Source organism: Eutrigla gurnardus, assembly GCF_963514095.1.
Source record: "Eutrigla gurnardus genome assembly, chromosome: 8".
NCBI classification, from domain to species: domain Eukaryota; kingdom Metazoa; phylum Chordata; class Actinopteri; order Perciformes; family Triglidae; genus Eutrigla; species Eutrigla gurnardus.
In genome coordinates, this window is record NC_139922.1 from 16,241,487 (window position 1) to 16,263,364 (window position 21,878).

At 42.7% G+C, this 21,878-nt stretch overlaps 1 protein-coding gene across 11 annotated transcripts in view; it reads left to right on the top strand.

Moving 5' to 3' along the window:
• kazna (kazrin, periplakin interacting protein a) overlaps positions 1–21,878 on the top strand; it is a 161,924-nt gene that overhangs the window by 14,326 nt on the left and 125,720 nt on the right. For all 11 annotated transcript variants that reach the window (XM_084014623.1, XM_084014629.1, XM_084014632.1 and 8 more), the window contains exon 2: positions 4,417–4,574. In XM_084014623.1, the coding sequence (XP_083870749.1) occupies positions 4,417–4,574 (158 nt within the window). The remainder of the gene's footprint in view (positions 1–4,416; positions 4,575–21,878) is intronic.

A 21,878-nucleotide genomic window follows, 5' to 3' on the forward strand; every position in this document is an offset into this window, starting at 1 on the left:
TGTCGGATACTTTGATGCAAACCCGTCTGGAAAATAACATCTTAGAAAATCAAAAGGCCAAATTTAAACTATTCACGTTCTTTCTGTGAGACATTTCTATGGTAGGAAACAGTGAGCAAGTAATTGAAACATATGAAAAATCAAAAAGGGATGCATGCATTATCTATGATTAATACAAGTTATTTTTTTTTTATTTCACACTGACTGTCGGTGAAACTATTGTCCATTTTAATTAATGACGGCTGAGGGAATTGAACTGAAGTTAATTTATTTATAGCCTTTCAGGTCTCAAATGAAAGGGAGAGAGAAAGCCTGCTTAGATTTTTACTTATTAATCATCAGGATACATCAAATGGAGCTATACATTAGTATACACAATACCACCTTGGATAAATATAGTGGTGGTCATAGAAAATCTGAGTATTAGTACTGATAACATTCCAACACCAAATTGTGGAATAAAAATGTGCTTTTCTACAAATTCCTTTCTACAGTTTAACGAAGCTGAAAATATTCATCAGTGTATACACTAAGCATTTATGCAACTCTTTAGCAAAATAAAGATGATTTAAATGGGAAATGCATTTTAGTTAATGAACACAACTGCAAACTAAATGTAAGACCACAACACCACACTATTGTGCTACTGTACTGCGTACAAACTGGCATTTCCATACTTCGCACCACAATGGAGAACCTGAGTGAGTCTGACCTTGTGTAGCTCGGTGCATGGCAGCAGACATCAGAGACTCCCAGAAATGGATTTTGGCTCATCACTCTCCCCCCATATTTCTCAACATTTCTCCAAAATTTCATGTGCGCTGCGAACAATTCCCATGAAATAAGCCCCTTTTATCTCGACTTTAGCCTCACTGCTGCACCTTATCCTATTAGGTTTGCTGCATACATGCTTTCAAACGTTTTCCATCGGTAGTGATCTTATTTCCCCCAGGCACCCGGAGCTCTCCCTCCTGAACAGATAAAGGCCTGACTGGGTGCCACCCCTTCTTCTCACTTGTTGTTCTGTTCCTGCTCTATAAGAGGACATGCAAGGCACTTTGAGATTTGCCTATGCTGGCGAGACACTGACACAAAGAACAAAGGAGACAGGAAAATGCCAGGGCTGAGCCGGAGTGGCAATTTTATTTTCTTTACATCCATTGTAACTTAACGACTGCAATTTAAGCTTTCTCTTTCCATTCCCACCTCCGTATCTGCATCCCTTTCATCAGCTTTCAGATATGCTGAGGGCGAGATGAAGGGGAAATCTATTCCGGTTTGCAGATGAAGATTGTTGAGACGCATGGAGCAAACTCTTTTACAAGAAAAGTATTGATTGTGAGCTTCCGAAGCATTTGCTTGTTCCTTGCTGCTTTTTAAAGGCTTAATGATCGCAGCATTGACAGCTGGACAATCCATTTTTGGTGTTGAGTATAAAGGGCAAAGGTTACCATGTGTGTTTGTGTCCCATCGAACTACAGCCAAAATATCTACATTGATTTCACTGCATAGCGTAGTTTTCATGATCAATAGCCATGAATTTTAATTTTATCAATGATCTTTAGACTACAGTGGCAATGTGTTGAGTCTGTTTTATAATGTTTTCATCATTCATACAACAACGAAGCCTTTTGGTTTCCATGCAGTAAATGAATGCATAACATTATCGAGATTAGCCGATTCAGATTTTCTTTCTGAGAACTATAATTAACAGCAAAGTTCCTAGTACAAGTTCCTAGTAACATATTGCCTATTAAATACCTTATATTTTCTACAAAATGACTCCCAGTTGCAGGACCTTCTCACTCAAACAAGATTACAGATTATTCGACAAATTAAATCCAATTGAAAATGAATGATAGAACGCAACAGGGGCAACGTATGTATACACTGTTCAAAAAAATGAAGGGAACACTTTAATCATACATCAGATCTTGATGAAGGATTTTTTCAAGTGGAAAATCTTAACTGATACATTGTATAATTTGTTGAGAACAAAATGACATAACGATCAATGGAAACCAAACTCATCAACCCATTGAGGGCTGGATTTAAAATCACACAGAAAATCATAGTAAAATGTTTCACAGGCTGATCCAACTTGTGTGAACTTCATCATGACGGCTCATAATGTGACTCAGTAGTGTGCCTGGCCTCCTGCCTGTATGAACTCCCGACAACATCTGGGCTGCTCTCCTCCCAGACCTGGATCAGGGCATCAGGCAGCTCCTGGACAGTTTGTGGTGGTACTACCCATACATAAGTCCCGTGTGCTCAATAGGATTTAGGTCAGGGGAACGTTTAGGTCAGGGGCCAGGAGGAACCAGGGCCCACTGCACCAGGAGGAACCAGGGCCCACTGCACCAGGAGGAACCAGGGCCCACTGCACCAGGAGGAACCAGGGCCTACTGCACCAGGAGGAACCCAGGGCCCAATGGACCAGGAGGAACCAGTGCCCACTACACCAGGAGGAACCGGGGCCCACTACACCAGGAGGAACCCAGGGCCCAATGGACCAGGAATCCAGGATTTAATACCTCGCTGACAGTGTCGATTAACAAAGATAAAATAATATTTATTCTTAGGTAGGATTCATATCTAAGGTGTTTTATTGGATTACAGGTAGTGGTCACTTTATTTTTTTCTTTGAACCTCCAAGCCTAACTTCCAAATCTGTGTGTTTAACATGAAACATAACGGTTGAATGAGCTCCAAAGCACACTTCTGCATTCTTTGTATGACATCACATTATTTTGCACACGTCTCAAAGCTGTGCTGCCTCACAAAAAAAACAAAACCTATTCAGTGTTGTGTTTGCAGGAAAATGACCACTTTTACAGTTTTTGATTCACAACTGCCTGCATGTTCTTTATTTGGCCAGTAGAGGGCAATAAGAGTCAGCATCTGAAATCATATCTGTCAAAACTCCACTGAAGGAGAGAAGGGGCTTCATTCATAATTGCTCATGTGCATCTGTGTGGTTTCCACTTATGGAAATGCCGAAGAGAAGAGGGGTCTTTTATACCTTTTTCAACCACCATTTTGATATAAACAGAGATAGAAAAGTGAGCACTCATTAGCTTAATGTAATCCATTATGTGTTCAAACTGTGTTTAAAGCAGTGAACTGGCTGGAGAAGTTGGGTGGCAACAAGCCCACTCTCATATTCAAACATCTGACATCTGCTCAGCCCTCACTGTGAGGGGACACAGGCTTCCTTTTTAGCCCCCTCTTTTCCTTCTTATCTCTGCCTTCAGTGCACACTTGTCACATTTCCTACTCAAAGCTTGTTTGCTTGGAAATGTCAGCCACATTTTTGGTTATGTAACACATTAATCTATGCTCTTGTTTTTTTGTTTTTTGTTTTTTGTTTTTTGCGTGGGCTTTTGTGTGTGAAAGAGGCTTTATATTTGCATCCTGAAAAGACCCTATCCAGATTCTTGGCCTAAAATCCTCCTCCTCTATATGAATTTAGCAGGTTTGATATCTTAATTTGGCAGAAAAGTGCCAGTGCATGACTCCAGCAGAACACGAGATTAAATGGTTCAGAGTCTGTATCGGATGACCTCTGTGCACACGGTCAATCCTGGATCACTGCACCTCTGCATCCCTTCGTAACTGACGACGCTGTGAGTTTCAGGTTTTTGGAAAAGATAAAACCCTGGAAAGACTGATAATGAGACATTAGGGTTTAGTGTAGCAGCTCATGAAAAACACTTAGATACTTATGCTAAAAGGCACAAAAATACCCCACTCTTTCATGCATCCAACATTTCCACCACGTGGGTGGCCTCGGAAATAGTTGTGGTGACCTTTCAAAGACTAATGGGGATTAATGATAGATGGAAGTGGGTTGAGGAAGTGTGGGTCCGTGTGTGTGTGAAGGAGGAGGAAATACAGTGGGGCTGGCTATTTTTTAATGTGAAAGCTTAGCTGGAGAGGAAACCTGGAAGGAGGGTTTTGCCAGGGACACGCAAGGGCAAGAACAGGGAAACAAAAACAGGATGGCTCTCAGGGCGAACATGGAACATTCTGGACCAGAAAGGGCATTGACAGAGAAAGTCAGTGACAGTGTCACAGTAGGAAACCATGTTCTTCCACTGTTATCTGTGTGTGTGTGTGTGTGTGTGTGTGTGTGTGTGTGTGTGTGTGTGTGTGTGTGTGTGTGTGTGTGTGTGTGTGTGTGTGTGTGTGTGTGTGTGTGTGTGTGTGTGTGTGTGTGTGTGTGTGTGTGTAGCTCTTTTTATGATGCACTTAAGCCTGCCTCAGTCTTGATAGGGAGGACATTTAAAAAGCTTAATTGTCTTTTTGTGATGTCACCAGATTGACTGATATTTTTAATCTCCATGTCAAAATCCAAATAGAATAAATGCTCTGTATGTTAACTGACTTTTAAATCTTTGTGTCTCCTTCTAGCGGTGCAATCACTGAACAGCTTGAACGACCAGATTGCAAACTTCATGGTGACTGGACCCAAGTCCCTGGAGCAGGAGCAGCCTGTGTTTGCTCCTCCCGAGAAGGAGCCGCTGCAGAAGTCCATGACCCTGATGAGACACCTCCTCGTGGATGCACAGGTACAGGCAACGCCACATTGCTTGACTTAAAAACAAAATAGTTGCTGGATACAGATGTGGGGGATTCGGCTCCCCAGGTCTTACAGCTGCGGGCAGTAGCCTACGTTCAGATGAATAGCACCCTGGTTTCCCTCTGCTCAGAATACACCAGCAGAATACACCAGCAAATATCTGCAGACATTCAACAGCAATCACCGTGCAAAAGTCAGAGCTGAGCTAATGTTGAGGCCAACACAGTGGCAAAAGCACGGGGGCAGCTCGGTGCACGATGGCATGGAGGGAGACCGGATGTCATATATCTGCTTGTAGACTACTGCCTGCACTGCAGTGATACATAGCTGGGTTAAGTTTTGATAATGTTATATAATCCCTTTATTTCAGATTTCATGGGGTAGCATATTTCATCTGGGTTTTACAATGACATAGCTTTCAGTTTGTTTTAAAGAAACTGAATCATTTAGATGGCTGCATACAAGACAGTTCCAGCTTTTAGAATTTGAAGATTTCTCCTTGGGTAACTTAATATGTATAATTTCTTTATAGGCCTAAATGTTTAACTCCCCAAAATAATGGAAGGATTTCTGCTTGAAAATAAATATTAGTTGTGCAGTTAAGACGCATGTAATCTACCTTATAAATTGCTGGAGAATGGGATCTTGGTGAACAAACATAAAAAAAAAGATAAGTGAAAGCGCAACAGAGAACACCAGTCTGAGCCAACACCCGGCAGACTCCCAGTGTAGGAGTAGAATTCATGCTTCATTTTGCACCCGTGCAAATTATTTTGGGAAGACACAGAATCTCTGAGCCGCTTCGGCAACAGGGCCCTCCGATGAAATGAAAATATTGACTTTGTGTAATAGAGCCGCAATAACAAGGTTACATTTCCTCCATCAGTCAATTGCCACTTATATTCCCTTCAGCCCAACGACGGATACGCTGAACGGAGCAAAGTGTTAGAAAGTATTCAAACTGTTAATTTGTTTTCTTCCTTGTCACCCCGTGAATCTTCCTACACATCCTCTTATTCAGCGTTGACCCCGGTGTCCTTTAAAATGAATTTTCTGGGGCATCAATCACCTGTGTAAGCAGCCGGGAGGATGTTTGAGGATTGATGTTTGTGGACTGCTCGCCTGGCCTCCCTGGATAATGAATGAATCTGCTGAACAACTATTGTTGCGTCAAATAGAGAAGATAGGGACACGGCGTCATTGGCAGCCTCTCTCCTCCCTCTCTCTCCCTCAGTTCCGCTCATGCTCCTGCCGATAATTCCGCCGTAACCTTTCGCGAGGGAAGAGGAGACGAGAGGTCGGATTCCTCCGCGCTCCAATTAGGCGCTGGGAGGATGCAGCCAGCTGAAGTGGCGGTGTCGAGAGTGTGATTGAGCTGTTTGCGATTAAATGCGCATATGCTCGTTGTGTTAATTTGTTACAGTGTCATTTGTATTCCGTCGCACAAAGACTGATTAATTTGCGTTGGGGGGGGAAAAATGTGCTGCATGAGCCAAGATGATACAGATGTTCATTTTTTAAATCGGTCACGGCCTCTGATCTACAACAAGGTTGTGATGCTTCACGTGCTTGTTGTTTGGTCATCATACAGGATGGTAATTTATAAGAAAGTAAAGTGGATTCCACACGGATCCATATAGCATTTCTGTCTCTTTAAAAAAAGCAGGTTTAATGCTCAAAGTTCAAGGAAAATCCACTTGCACGCCAGGAAAGGATGCGTAGATCTGCTGAGTGACTGCTGACTGACGTCCAATGCTGCTTTCTCCTTCTTTTCCCACTTTATCGCTCATTCTCTCTCTAAACGACACACAGCCTTCGTTCCCTCAACAACACAGCAGCCTTTGTCTTGTTAGTTTACTCACAGTCCAGATACCTCTCATTCTGTCAGCTCTCTTTTGAACGTTGTTGTTTTCCTTTGAGTCACAGCAGAAGGAAAATGTCATGCAGCAGGTGTCTATCAGTAACGACCAATTTTTTTCTCCCCTCAGAACAAGAAGCTCCAAATATAAGAGTATTCGATATTACAGTAGTTTGAGTGTTTGTGCGGTCATGTTAATGTCACAAACTTAAAATATGCACTTCGGACATTTGATTGTTGGACAACTAACACTTATAGGACAGTGTTAAAGGGTTCTCTTGAAATTTACATTTTCTTAGAATCTTATTTGACTCCCTGGTTACTCAAACGGCCAATTAATAAACAGCTACTGGAGTAAACATGAGAGCAAAGCAAATTAAAATGATTTGTTTAATAATAAAATATATAAAATACCTTTTTAATGTAGAGCTGCCTTGTTTGAAAAATAATAATTGTAGCAACGGCTACAGAACGTTACATAACTAATTTTAAACTATTTGGATTATTATGGCCACATTTCGCTGAAATGATTTTGTAGAAGAAAATCTATGTTGATCACAAGAGGTATCCCAGACTTAGCAGGTATCCCCCCAGCATGGCTCTCTGAAGAAACAGATGATGCATAGATCTTTTTTTTTTTTTTTTTTTTTTCTCCTGTAACTGTTCTTTGTGTCTCTGGCTGTGAGTAAAATTAAATCAGTTTCACTTCCACCTCGATGCTTCCCCTGCAGTCCTGCATTAACCGAGGCTGAGAAAAGCACTAGCATGAGGTTATTGACGTCAAACCTCTGAAAAGACTTTAGGTTCTCAAATCTTTCCTCACCTTTTTCAAACTTCATTATGACATATTATTATTTTAACAAACCAGCGCTGTTGTCCTACGACAACTGTAGAGAACTCTGTGAGGATCTTTCTTTTCCTCCGAGGGCCCATCTGGTGTGTATCCTGCAGTCACGCTGGGAGGAGATTGGCTGCTGAGCTTTTGCCACCGACCCTCTCTCGCACTCCCCTTCCTGTGCTGTGGCCGGCTGTGACTATATTAGCTGTGCTGTCAGTCATATGTGGGGGAGAACGGGGGGGAGGGAGGGAGAGAGTTTGAGCACAGGGGGGACACGGACGCAGATTGGAGACCCTTAAAGGTGACTTTGACAGTGTCTGAGCGGAGACACTGATAAATCAGATCTATCTGACCCCCTCTGACCTCCACTCTGCTCTAATCACCAGCCGAGAGCTGCAGACACGAGTGTCACTCTTACAGAAAAAGCAAACCAGATTCATGTCGTTTTTACAAAGTTGCACAAAATTCTGCAGCTAAACACGTGAATATAGAAACATATCGGATCAATACATTATGTAATTACATTTTCACAGAAAGGCAGTATTTTTAAGACCTTTTGTAATATGTTTCGAATACAGAGCAAATCAATATTGCTAGTGTTACCGGCTATTCTGAGAGGATCAATAGTGTGCGGCTGTAAAGTGTTCAAATTTAGCTTCGCCAGTAAGTAGGGTTGTCTTCTATTTCTACTCTTCTCATAATTTACTTAACTTGTGTTGTATGGAAGTACATAAAGATTGTAATTTAGACATAAAGCAGCACTAATCAATATTTTCACATTCATAAATGACAATAAAAGGCAGATTCTCACCCTCAGCTCCATGTAGCATTTTGGTATCTTTTATGCTCATCTCCGCTAATGTTCTGCTAGATGTGTAAATAGGAAACACTTTTCTAAGCTCATACATGTTACATGTATCAACCTTTTTAAATTGATAAACTGTCAATGACTGCTTTTACTCTAAAGACCATTATTACTGCTTACATGACGACATATCATGAGGTTATAATCCCCCTAGCTAGTATAGATGGGATACTTCATTCTGTTGTATCATATCAAATGCACACCCTGTGTCCAAATTAATATTTCAACACAAAGGACTGACTTCCACATATATTAGCTAGCCAGGCTGGACCTCTGCCCAGGGTCACGGAGGAGCGCAGGCTGTCTCGGAGGACTGGTGGGAGGTGCTCTAGAGGGAGCCAGTGTTTGGGTCTGGGTCAGCCTCTCCCTCTCCAAACGGGGCCTCAGCTGGCCTTCCAGAATACGGTTCTTGCCCATGCATAATGCATCACCGCGGTCCCATCTGCCCTCTCAACCCGTCCTCCGACTCCAGCAGGCCTGTTTAATAGGCCCTCTCCAATGAGGCACGGCCAGATACGCTGCCACGTGCCACTAAAGTCATTGTGGCCCAGCTCAATCCCAGAGTGTGACAAATGAGAATGGAAATTGATTAATTTGGTTCAAAGAGTGTTTTGTCTTCATCCACTGTTTGAGTGTTTCCTGCTGCCAAAACATCCAGCCGTATTTTCAAAATACTCAAATTAGCTCACCCTAGTTCAGAGCATCGCTGTTTGAATATGAAAAAATATTCTATCATATTAAAGGCAGGAAGCTTGAACTTGAGGTCATTTGTTGAGAAGAGATTATATTATGATTCGTTTCTTCCTATTTCTGGTTGCCTTTTCCTCAAAGTTATAATTGCCGTATGCCGTCTGTGGATGTTCTTCGCCGTGATGGTGCTTATACAGGCAAGGCCAAACCTCTGTCATTGTTAATGCTGCTGCAGTCAAGCGTTGAACTTCATAAAATGCCCAGGGATATCTCATTTGAGGGGATATTATCTGGAAGAAATATGTAAAATAATGTCTTTAACTCTTTATCTGCTATTTGCAATCTTTTTTGTTGCTTCTTTGGCCACACAAAACTGTAACTGTGGGTGCAACATGGATGATATTACTCCTCTAGCTGGTGGACTTGTATGTTGAGCAGATTGAGAATGACGGCTTCTCTTGTAAGGAATAAATTGAAAACCATTTCATTATGGGAATACAGTTCTGACTGTTGCCTGCAGAGAAAAAGAGCCCTCTGTCACAGTGAAACAGTAATGGTAAAGGAATTCTCATGAGTCAGTAGGAAGTAAGAAAATGTATCCTAGAGATGCACCGATTGCAATTTTTATTTTCCGATTCCATTTGAGTTCCAGTCTGACCTGCAGATTTTCTTTCTTTCTGAGAACTATATTCGACAGCATCGGCCCACACACATATTTTTGTAACTTTTCTTTCATGGACAATTCAATTGTTTGTTCAAAATAAAAAAAACATTGACTGTTAAATAACTTTCACTTTCTCCAAAACTGCAGCAAGTTGCAGGACCTTCTTCTCACAAACTAATATCAAAGTTTTTCCAATTGTTTTTAAAGTTGTTCCTCCTCGACTAATTTTGGACTTTTGTCAGTTGTTACAAATATCATAATGAAGTACTTCCATACTGATGACATGATGGCTTTTGATCGATTATAAGACATATGCACGACAGCGCGGTGCTGTATGTCACTGTTATCACAGTGTATTTTGTGTGTGTGTGTGTGTGTGTGTGTGTGTGTGTGTGTGTGTGTGTGTGTGTGTGTGTGTGTGTGTGTGTGTGTGTGTGTGTGTGTGTGTGTGTGTGTGTGTGTGTGTGTGTGTGTGTGTGTGTGTGTGTGCCTGCCGCTGGGTGCTGCAACATGAAACCATGACGCGGTGTGTTAAATGGACCAGTTAAAAATCAGATATGTCAGATATACAAGCCTGATCAGCCGGTCACCAGCAATTTGCTTTATACAAAAGTCGAAGCAGCATCGAGCGACTGATCCGCCATCGATAATTAGAGAACAGTTGGACAAAGTGCACTCTAGGGCTGGGTGATATGATCATATATATGATATATATATATATATCATCAAAACTATATGAAAACGACCTCTGAACCCATCAGTATTTCCACTCTCTGTTGTGTAAGGTTAATCTAAACAGTTATAATATGGGCATGTCAATGCCTCAGCCAATCAGAGGAGTTGTTGTTGGAATAAGGATGTGACGTTTGGTGTACTGCTCTCCAAGTCGGAAGTAAACAGTTGACTGCAAGTCGCTCTCTGTCTCGTTATTATGATATGGTAACGTAACATGGTGTCAGAATGAACCTGTAAGAAGTTTGGAGAGGAATGCGCCTCCAAGAGTGAAGTTGTCCAGACGAACGGAAGACGACGTTAGCGCTAGCGGCTACAAAAACGGCTAACGCTAGGCTAACAGTCAAACGGACAGAGTGGAGAGTGGACCCAGCCGAACGTGCGTCGGGGGAGACGTAAACAGGCGAGTAAAGCTGCAGATAAAGCAAAGAAGAAGAGGACAATAAGCAAAGGAGCAGTTAAAATAAAACCGGAGTGAAATAAAGATGGCAGACACCCCTCCAGTGCCAGCAAGCAGCGTCCAACTGGCTCCACCTGGTAACTTTGACTTCAGTAATGCAAATGAATGGCCAAAGTGGATAAGACGGTTTGAACGTTTCAGGATACCATCAAGTCTGGATAAACAGTCTGAAGAGTATCAAGTAAATACATTGATGTATACTCTGGGAGATGAAGCTGAAGACATATTGAGTGTTTTGCCATTAAGCAGTGATCAGAAAAAGAAATATATAGATGTAAAACAAGCCTTTGAGAACCACTGTGTGAGCAAGAAAAATGTCATTTTTGAGCGTGCACGATTTAACAGACGAAATCAAGAGCAAAGAGAAAGTGCAGAATCATTCATCACCGCTGTCCATAGCCTCGCTGAACACTGTGCGTTTGGAGCGCTAAGAGAGGAGCTTATCAGAGACAGGATTGTCGTAGGACTAAGAGATGCAAAGCTGTCCGAGTCATTACAGATGGATCCTGATCTCACACTGGAAAAGACAATATCCAGAGTGCGCCACAGTGAAGAAATAAAGAGGCAGCAGCCAGTGCTGTGTGGCATTATGAATGACAGACAGTCTGAAAATATAGATGTAATGAGTGCACGGCCCAAAGCCCAGTGGGGCCCTAAAGAAGGACACAAACACACTGCACGTCTCAAACCAGGAAATAAGGACAGAGCCACGGGCTGCGGACGATGTGGAAATACAACAAGCCACCAGTGGAAGGATTGCCCTGCTAAAGATGCAGAATGCCGCAAATGCAAAAGAAAAGGACATTTTGCCCGGAAATGTCGGTCAGCTGGTGGCATCCATGACATCACAGAGGATTCTGCAGAGTATGACCTCAGCTTTCTCGGAGAGGTGATCATCAACATGGACAGTGTGGAAAATGAATGGACAGAAAATCTTGAATTAAATGGAGAAACAAAGGAGTTTAAATTAGACACTGGAGCTGGAGTTACAGCGATCCCGACTCACCACTACTCAACAGACAAACATGGGACATTGCTGCTGTCCAAAATACCCCTGTATGGTCCGGGCAGGCAGCCCTTGGAGGTAAAAGGGTACTTCAGAGGAAAACTGAAGGTGAGAGATAAACACACTGAACAAGACATCTATGTGGTGAACAAACTAACAAAACCCCTGTTGGGGCTTCCAGCCATTAAGGCTTTGACTCTTGTAAAGCGGGTGCACACAGTCCAAGTGGGAGAAGATTTCATAAAGTGTTACCCCACAGTCTTCAAAGGACTGGGGAAACTGTCAGCACCATACAAAATTGAACTGACACCAGGTGCCACACCATATGCTTTGTCTGCCCCACGTCGAGTTCCCCTCCCACTACGCGACAAGGTGAGGACAGAACTGGATCGGATGGAGGCAATGGGGGTGATATCTAAAGTCACACAACCCACTTCATGGTGTGCGGGCCTCGTGGTGGTGCCGAAACCAAAATCAAAGGAAAGACTCAGACTGTGTGTAGACCTAACACACCTGAACGTGTGGGTCAAGCGGGAGAGGCATATCCTGCCAAATGTGGATCACTCACTAGCGATGCTGACAGGAGCAAAGATCTTCACCAAATTAGATGCCACGTCAGGGTTTTGGCAGATCCCCCTGACCGGAGACAGCGCTCTCCTGACCACTTTCATCACTCCATTCGGCCGCTATTGTTTCAACAGGCTGCCGTTTGGGATATCCTCAGCCCCAGAACACTTTCAGCGTCGGATGACACAACTTCTTGAGGGCTGTGAGGGTGTGGTGTGTCATGCAGACGACATTTTGGTGTATGGCAAAGATCAGAATGAACATGATACAAGACTGCACCAGGTGCTGATGAGACTTAGAGAGGAGGGGCTGACTTTGAATAAGGAAAAGTGTGAATTTGCCAAAAGCGAACTCATGTTTCTTGGACACAGCCTCTCGACAGAAGGAGTGAAACCCGACCCGGGTAAAGTCAAAGCCATACTGGACATGCCGGAGCCCACCTGCGTGGCTGATGTCAGACGAGTGATGGGCATGGCTAACTACCTGGGCAAGTTCCTGCCTCACCTCTCCTCATATGCACAGCCCCTAACAATTCTTCAGTCAGAGAAGACAGAATGGTGCTGGGGGACACCACAGCAGAAAGCTTTTCAGAAGCTAAAATCAGAACTGAGTTCACCCAGAGTCCTGGCTGTATACTCACCATATGCAGAGACGCGTGTGTCGGCTGATGCATCGTCGTTCGGGATTGGAGCAGTTTTGATCCAGAAACAGCCAGAGAGTGAAGACTGGAAACCAGTGGTGTTTATCTCCAGACAACTATCTGCCGCCGAGAAACATTATGCTCAAATTGAGAAGGAGGCACTGGCAGCAACCTGGGCATGTGAACGGCTGCAATCATATCTGCTAGGTATGTGCTTCACAATCGAGACTGATCACAAACCGCTGGTCCCTTTGTTGAGTTCCAAAGCGCTGGATGAGCTTCCTCCTCGTGTCTTGAGATTTCGACTAAGACTGTTGAAGTTCACATACAACATTGTACACGTGCCAGGAAAGCAGCTCATCACGGCGGACACGCTGTCACGAGCTCCGGTGGGTCACACAGCCACACAGGAAGAGGAAGAGCTGGAGGCTGATGTCCAGATCTTTGTGGACTCCATCAGACAGTCTCTCCCAGCCACTGAAGCAAGGCTGCTACAGCTAGCAGAGAAGCAGAAAGATGACCCGGTCTGCAGTACATTGAGACAGTACTGTCAAACAAAGTGGCCTGACAGAGCTCACCTGCCACCTGATATCGGTCCCTTCTGGTATGTGAGAAATTACCTGTCCATGGCTGGAGATCTTCTCTTAAAGGGACAGAGGATCGTCATCCCCAGCTCCTTAAAAGATGAGATGCTTGACATCCTCCACCAGGGTCACCAAGGGATAGGAAAGTGCCGAGCCAGGGCCCATCAGTCGGTCTGGTGGCCAGGGCTCTCAACTGAAATAAAGAAAAAAGTGGGAAACTGCCCCATATGCATCAAACACAGGATCACACAGAGGGAGCCTCTGTTGACAACCCCTATACCTGAGAGACCGTGGCAACACGTCGGAACGGACTTATTCATCTGGGATAAGAAAACCTACCTTGTAGTGATAGACTATTTCTCTCGCTATATTGAAGTGGCACACCTCCATGTCGCATCAGCAGAAACAGTCATATCGGCTCTGAAGAACATCTTTGCCCGGCATGGAGTTCCAGTGGTGCTCATGTCAGACAATGGGCCGCAGTATGCTTCTTCTCTCTTCAAAGACTTTGCCAGTGAGTATGGTTTTACTCACAGGACCAGCAGCCCGCGATACCCACAAGCCAATGGCGAAGCGGAACGGGCAGTGGCCACTGTCAAAGGCTTATGGAAAGAGGGAGGAGACTACGCAAAAGCGCTACTCAGCTACCGAGCCACCCCTTTGGAGAACGGATATTCTCCAGCCCAGTTACTCATGGGGAGACAGTTAAGAACCACACTCCCTCAAGTGCCCAAAACACTGAGTCCACGCTGGCCAAACATCAAACAGCTCAGGAGCACAGAGACACGAGGGAAACAGAAACAAGAGCAATACTATAACAAACGCCACAGAACACACAATCAACTGGAGTTACACCCAGGCCAGAGTGTATGGATCACTACAGAGAGCACTCACGGGACAGTTGTACAGCAGACAGCTGCTCCGAGATCATACCTTGTCAGAACAGAGGATGGGCTGTTGAGGAGAAACCGTACACACCTGCGAGCAACCCAGTGTCCACCTCCTGATTCAACCAACAGAGAGGACACTGACTCAGACAGTGCAGACCAACCTGTAGCAGAGCCAGATGCTACATATGTTACAAGCTCAGGCAGACACTCACGTCCGCCTAAAAGACTGGATTTGTGATTTGACAGGTTAAAAGGAGTTCTGGACTGTGATTGTCATGGTTCACATGAAAAAAAAAAAGTGGATGAATGAGAATGTAACCGTGAATGTTCTGGAATGACGGTTTAGGTTAAGTCAGGTTCAAAAAGGAATTGAATAGTAAGAAAGAGAAAATAATTTGTTTAGAATGCTTGAATAATAATGTTCTTTACTTAAAAGGGGGAGATGTTGTGTAAGGTTAATCTAAACAGTTATAATATGGGCATGTCAATGCCTCAGCCAATCAGAGGAGTTGTTGTTGGAATACGGATGTGACGTTTGGTGTACTGCTCTCCAAGTCGGAAGTAAACAGTTGACTGCAAGTCGCTCTCTGTCTCGTTATTATGATATGGTAACGTAACACTCTCCCTGACAAGTAAAGACCCATTACATGGAATAAGTAATGGCACGTTTCATGCAAGCTCTGCAATGAAAACTGAGAATGACTAGTCTATTGATTTGGGAGGTGCGCTTAACGGAGCACGGGAGAGAGCCGATGCTCGTGCAAGCTTTTAACACACTGAACAGTTCCCGAGTGCCACTCTCAACAAGCTTTAACCCTTGCAATTAGAGGTCAAGGTCTGGGGTGAACAAAGCCATGGGAATAGTACCACAACATGGTTAATAGTCTGCATTGATCCAGAATGCAATGCTTCAGAGATTCTGTGACCCATACGAGCTGCTCTCCCAACACAGCCGGAGCAATGACTAGCTGTCCTTTCTGGTCTCGTGGGATAGGGAAAGACGAATGTGCATCCTTCAAGGTGAATCCCAAGCTTGAGGTCAGATTCGAGCGAACGGCTAAGTAAAGACATTTAACCCAGAACAAAATGTTGTCAGATTGTCGATTAGGCTTGAAACACTGGACTTGACTTCCTTGGGGGGAAATTGATTTATTTGTTTCCCAGATCATTTGTGTTTGATTTTGGTATGGGGTGAGAAGGCTGTACGTTGTAACAGATATAAGGGGATCATAGAAGCTAAACAACACACTAGTTTATCCCCATACACTGCTTGATACCAAGTGGCTCATCAATGACTTCATTTACATGCAAACCATTTTTCACTGTCAGACACATGCTTTTTATGTATTTTAGGCTGTGAATGCCTTTGATAAGGGTGGAGTATTATATGCTATTAGACCTTATTACACCATTAGTATTTATTGTTGTAGCTTCTGGGCCAGAACTCACAGGAAATATGGAAATATAACATCATTTTGGCTGTTGAATAGAAATAGAGAAATGGAAACATTTGCATGGCCAAGTCATACCTAGGTTGCTAGGCAACCTGGCCTGTCTGACAGGAACTATCACAGACAGTCATGTCCATGGTTAAATCTGTGTTTCATTTTTCCTTTTTGGCTTTTCATGGTAGAAATAAACCTTTTATCTCAAGTGTGTTTGTGCTCTGGAACTGCATACATTTTATTTTATTTTATTTCTGTTTTTTGAAAGTTCTTTTCTTGTGCCAGCCCACCTGAAGCGATTTACGATATGTCATGGCTAAACTCGGGATGGATGGAGGATCACAAGCAGTCTGAGTGGAAACCACAGTAGAAGGCTGCCTCAGGTGTGTGTTTTATGTGTGCACATGAGACTTAACGTTACCATCGGCACCAGAAGATGATTTTGACGATAGAAATGGGGGATGCAGGTGAAAAGGTAATAGCCAGAGGTTGTTTATTTGTTAGTCCCTGTTGCTCTGTGCTTGCTCCCTGTTTTCCTCCGTGTGCTTGTGTTCTTCCTATTAGCTGGCAGAACCAGCCATCTCCCAAGATCAAAGGCTTTGCCCTCAATTCTGAATGAGGGTCCAGATCTATATCGGGCTGCCTTTAGATGTGTTATAGATGTGTGCTATGTTCAAAACTACACTGTTTAACGGAGGTGAAGTTATGACCTTTTATTTCTGACTTTAGGTGAAAATTCTTTCACATTAATGTGGTGTATATCGGAGAACATCCCTCAGTTGCAGCCCTCCAAAGTGCTGTGTCTTTAAATGTAAATGAGCAGCTGCTAGCCACACCCAAACCGAGGAACTGATTGTGGCTCACTGCCCCATGCTGTCCGCCACAAGCTCTTTGTTACCATGGTTACAATATCGACCCCAGGAAAAAGCGAGGAACAGAAACACAGCAGTTCTACTAGAGTGGTTCTACTACATCTACTAGATGTGTTTGAACCCTGAACAAGTTGAGGCTCCTGCAGAAGAACGTTCCCAAATGGTTAGTGGTGGCTAACGGTAGCTAGGTCGCTAATGCTACTTTCTGCTCTCTGTTGGTAATGTTACTTTGAGATATTTTGGGCAACAAGTAATATTGTAACGTTTTAATTGATGTTTACAATCACTTTAGGTTTTACTTGCAATATACTCAACAGATCAGCCGACAAAAACAGCTGCATTTATGCAGCCAGTTTGTTTTCTTTACGTTAACGTTACAAATGGGTCTAGTCGGTATCGTAAACTGGATTGAACATAAACAATACGACTGCTGCAATATTTAACAAACGAAGATTTGCTTTTGACTTTTATGTGTGCGTCACAAAACAAGGACTATTTTATTCTTTTTATTCTACACGCTCAACTTTTTTTATCAAATTTCAATTTTCTGAGGTTTATGGTTGCTTTTACTGTGCGTGTGTATTTACAGTGTAACAAAAGTACAATGTTACATCCAATAGAATTTTGGGGCAGTCTTCACTTTAATCTGAATTCTCCCTTCCTGGCAGTTTGAAGAGTCTCCAGCAGATGATGTTGCTTGTGCACGGTCAGCATTCTCATTGTAATACATTGCAGCCAGGTAGAGTACAGTAATGACAAAAAACAAAAGGTAAATAAAAGCAGAGGCTGTACACATTGTCACCAAATAACTGAAGTTGAACTCATTATGATGAATAATAATGACAAGGGGTCCCAATTGTGATCCATTCATTGTTACAGAGTTTTTGTAAATGGAGCAGGAGAAAATGAGAGACAATGGTCTTTTCTGATACTTCGGGCGTCTGTAGAGGCACCAAAAACACATATTTATGTTTATTATTATCATTAAAAAGTGCATTTTGCATCATAAAGGACATTTTAGGCAGCAGGTCGTATGAAGGTTACAAGACTTTAGAAAAGTAAATCTAACTAATGACCTCAGGAGGTGTTGTGTAGGCGTTATTGTAAATATGAAATCTGCATCATGAGCGAGTCGCTCATTACAATCCTGAAGCTCTTGGCTGTTTGGACAGCAGGCATCATGTTTCACACAGTTCACTTTATTGGCTTGAATATTAGATCATCCTTCTTACCAGTCAACCTCCCTCCCTCTTGGATGACTTACTACAAGCTCTGACACCGTGAAACTGCACACAGACAATCCCTCGTCCATCCCATTTGTGACTCTTTTTCTCATAATTATTTATCACTATCATTATTAGTATCACTAATTGTCTCACTTTGATTTATGGCGATAGTTGTGCATGAAGGATTTTGAAGTATTTGAATTGCCTCCATGGGCTGTGTCTCAGTCTCTGCTGCTGCTGTAACTGCTGACCGTGTTTATAAGCAGGCCAAGTGTGGGCCAAACTACAATAACTAGCTTACAGTTGACTTCAGAGCACCCGCATGCACTCATCCATTTCATTTAACTGCCTCTGTGCCCGGCGACAACTATAAAAACTTGTTGGTGGCGTTGTATCACTTTTTGAAATCCGGCTTTAGCTATTTTCTGTAACGCCGCAGTGGGCCTCTAACCTTTCCCAGCACGCATTTGGCGAGAGGCTGAATACATCCTCCTGATGGGTCAGGCTAGCGCACACAGGCGTTACAATATTCAAAGTCACGTACGCAGCTGGGAGCTGCTGGAAAAAAATGTGATCACATTTCAGCTCAGACGGAGGAGAATCAATAAGCTTATGATGAGCTGTGCTTTCCTGCCTTCTGCCAAACCTGCTACTGGGGTCGGCCTTGTTGTCCCATAGACTTCCCTTCATATCAGGTGTTTCTGCACTTTCTTTTCAACACAATAGAATGTGTTTAGCCTGAAGCTAATCATTTCATGTGGGTCTTGATGGAAAAAGGTAACAGTGACAGAAAGACGATAAAGTTTTTTGTGGCGAAGGTGAGGAAGGGGGATGGCACGTTGCAGACACACATCAGTTCAGTAAACATGATTAGGCGAGTCAAAAGGAAATGAAAAGTAGAACAACTTATACCGGCCTAATCCATGATTTGCAAAGCACTGAAGCTGTCATCAAAGCTCTCTCTCTCCTCACTTTGGATTGTTCTGTCTTGAATGAGGTTGAAAGAAAACCCAAACCTAATAATACATGGCTCAGCAGTGGTGAGTTTTTGGGGGATAATCACTTATTCAGTGGATCATAATGAAAAAATAATTAAGGTTTGTATTATCTTTGGAATCATTAACATGTTGCGCTCGAGCATGAATTGAGGCCAGCCCTCTCCATTTCAGCGGTTTTGAAGAATATATCTGTGTAGTGCAGCTGTGGGGAAACATTTATTGGTTCTTTTGGAGGCCTTGAGATAAGAATGCTCAGTGCAACGCTTGTCTTAAATTAATTTATTTTCCTCTCCATTATTGGGTCGATTCTTCTCAACCTGTCTTTGTTGTGAAACACCAAGAGAGCCTGTGTTGAATGCACTTAGGAGCAAACAGAAAATAAGCCTTTCATAGCACAAAAATAAAGTAAAAGTAAGTAAAGGAGTTTAATGTAAAAGTAAAAGAAGAAAACCTCTTCAATTATATTCCACATTTTAACATAAGTAAGCTTATGATTAGAACAAAAACAAATCTGTTGACAGATTTTGTCCCTTCTTCAACAATAAATATATAATAATAATAATAAATCAGCCATTGGAACAACTTAATTAGAATTCCTTTTCACACATTACATCAAAACAGAGAGCATATCTTCATAGAATCCAATCAGATGGAATTACCCTGTGCTCCTCTTACTCTTCTCATCTAATCACACACAGATCTTAGACACTGTACAGCTCATATCTCTAATACACATTCCACTCAACTGTGAGACTCCAAGGTCAAGGATGGTGTGATGAATGATGATATTGCCCTCGTGGCGAATCGGCAATCACAAGGAAAACCAACTAAACAACTCACGGAAGGCACTCTCGTATCTTAGTGCAAAAACAGATGGTTCTATTATGTCATTTCGACTGTCTGATTGCGATAACACGTTTGTGATGTGTGGTCATAATCACACTCGGAGAAACCTTCAGTTTGATTGGCTGCTCCCTCGGGCATTTTTCTCTGTCAAGCTCAAAAACGACACAGAAATAACACAACAAGGACAAAAAACTGCCCACTTAAATCGGTAAATGTTTGGCTTATTAACAATGATGTGATCTTGTCTCATGTCTTTTACCTTGCTGAGGAAAAATCCTGTCCGCATTATGCCTAATTTGGAGCGATATCAGTCTTGTCTTTGATCTTGGGCAGCGATTAGACTGTAAAAGTAGACGGGATAGATCTCCTCGTGGTTAAATACCAGAGTAAATGGGATTAGACTTCGGTTTCCCATGAGGCCTACTGAGCCTTCCTACGACGCTGACACACAAGCATGAACACAGTGCTGCCGGAGTAATGGATAACACCACCTTTCCTTTGCTATTTCTAATTTCACAGAGGCATCTTCAGAGGTCTTACCTGGACGGTAGAATACATTTGCATAAAAGCACCCTCACCGTGGCCTAAATTGATTTCTGAAACCCTGGGACGAACAATGGAATGACATAATTTATTGATGGAGTTTAGTGAGGGCTGCTGCCAGGTGCTTCTGCTGTTACCACAGGCCCGCCTTTTATATTCCAGTTCAGTGAGCTTTGAGTGCAACCTAAGACCTAGTTTCATGCCGAAATAGCATATCCAGCATTTATTAAATTGGGCACACCGGCAGCAAGGAAAATATAATGTCCCACGCAAAATCAGGAATCATCAAGGACCATGGCAGGGTTTCAGACATAACATCAGTACTCATATTTTTCAGTGTTGTTAATCGTCCAAGATCAAAATCGATGCAAAGACACGAATAGACACAAAACGGTCCTTGGTCACCATGCAGACTTTGTTTATAGACCCCACAGTGGTCATGGGTAATGTGTCTTCTAATGGCCTGTTCAACATGTATGTGCAACACCTTCTAAGTAAGCTGTCAATTAGACTTTAAGAATAGTCATATTACAAGAATTACTTTTATTGTAGGCAAAATGTCACTAATAGGGAAGCCTTTACCTCCCATTACCTCTTCCACTTCCTCTAACAGAGAGAATCCCTGACGACTTTGTTGTGTCTTTGTCAGATAATTATGTAAGTCACTGACACGCGTTAGTGCACTGGATTTAAATGTGGTTGGTCCTTTTTAAGGGAGCAGGTTTCTGAATTGAACAGGCTCATTGTACATGTAATTCAGTCTAATATCACTCTTGTACATGGGAAGGTATTTTTAAAAGACTGAGGCATAAGGTTATGTATTGTTACTTGTGAAGGCCACATAAGGATAGATCCTAACTTGTAATAGAAAAAGTTTGTCCAATTGATGCAGAATTCTCCTGACAGCAGCCTGACATCCATAGAAACGAGCAGACAGGTCCTGCACAATGAAACATTTCAGATATATATAAAGCCCAAGTAACAACACGGGTCTATGAGAGCCCTTTTCATGATTGTCTGCTTGTTTTTTTGTCTTTGTTCAGGACTCCATCCTGTGTATAATATAATTAGCGTGCCATCACATTGGGGACCTGCCAAGTTCCCTTTTTCCTTAAATTATGTCTTTATAATAACTCACTGAATTCTGTTGGGTTTATAATGCTTTCCCATCATTTCTATTTCACAATTTCCATTTGAGGAAATAGATTCCTGAGATGACATTATCGTTTTGGAGTGTTTGTTTGGACATCTTCTTCTTCTTCTGCTTGTTTACTTTAACAGCAGTTGACATCCATGATGTTGCATCACCGCTTGCAAGAAGGCTTTCGCACTTGAAGCCCCTCCCATATCATTATAGCCGCTATTTGTACTATTTGTTGCTTTGGCTTCATCCGTAGTTGAATAAAGAACGGAACGGCAATGCATGCCACTACATGAGGAGGCTGGTGCTGCTTTCACCGGATTTGTCATTGTATTTTTTATAAACCATCTATGCCATCAGAATAGTGATGCGTGGATTGCAGTTATATTTATGGGCACCACAGTTAATCCGTGGATCGGGCAGGTCAG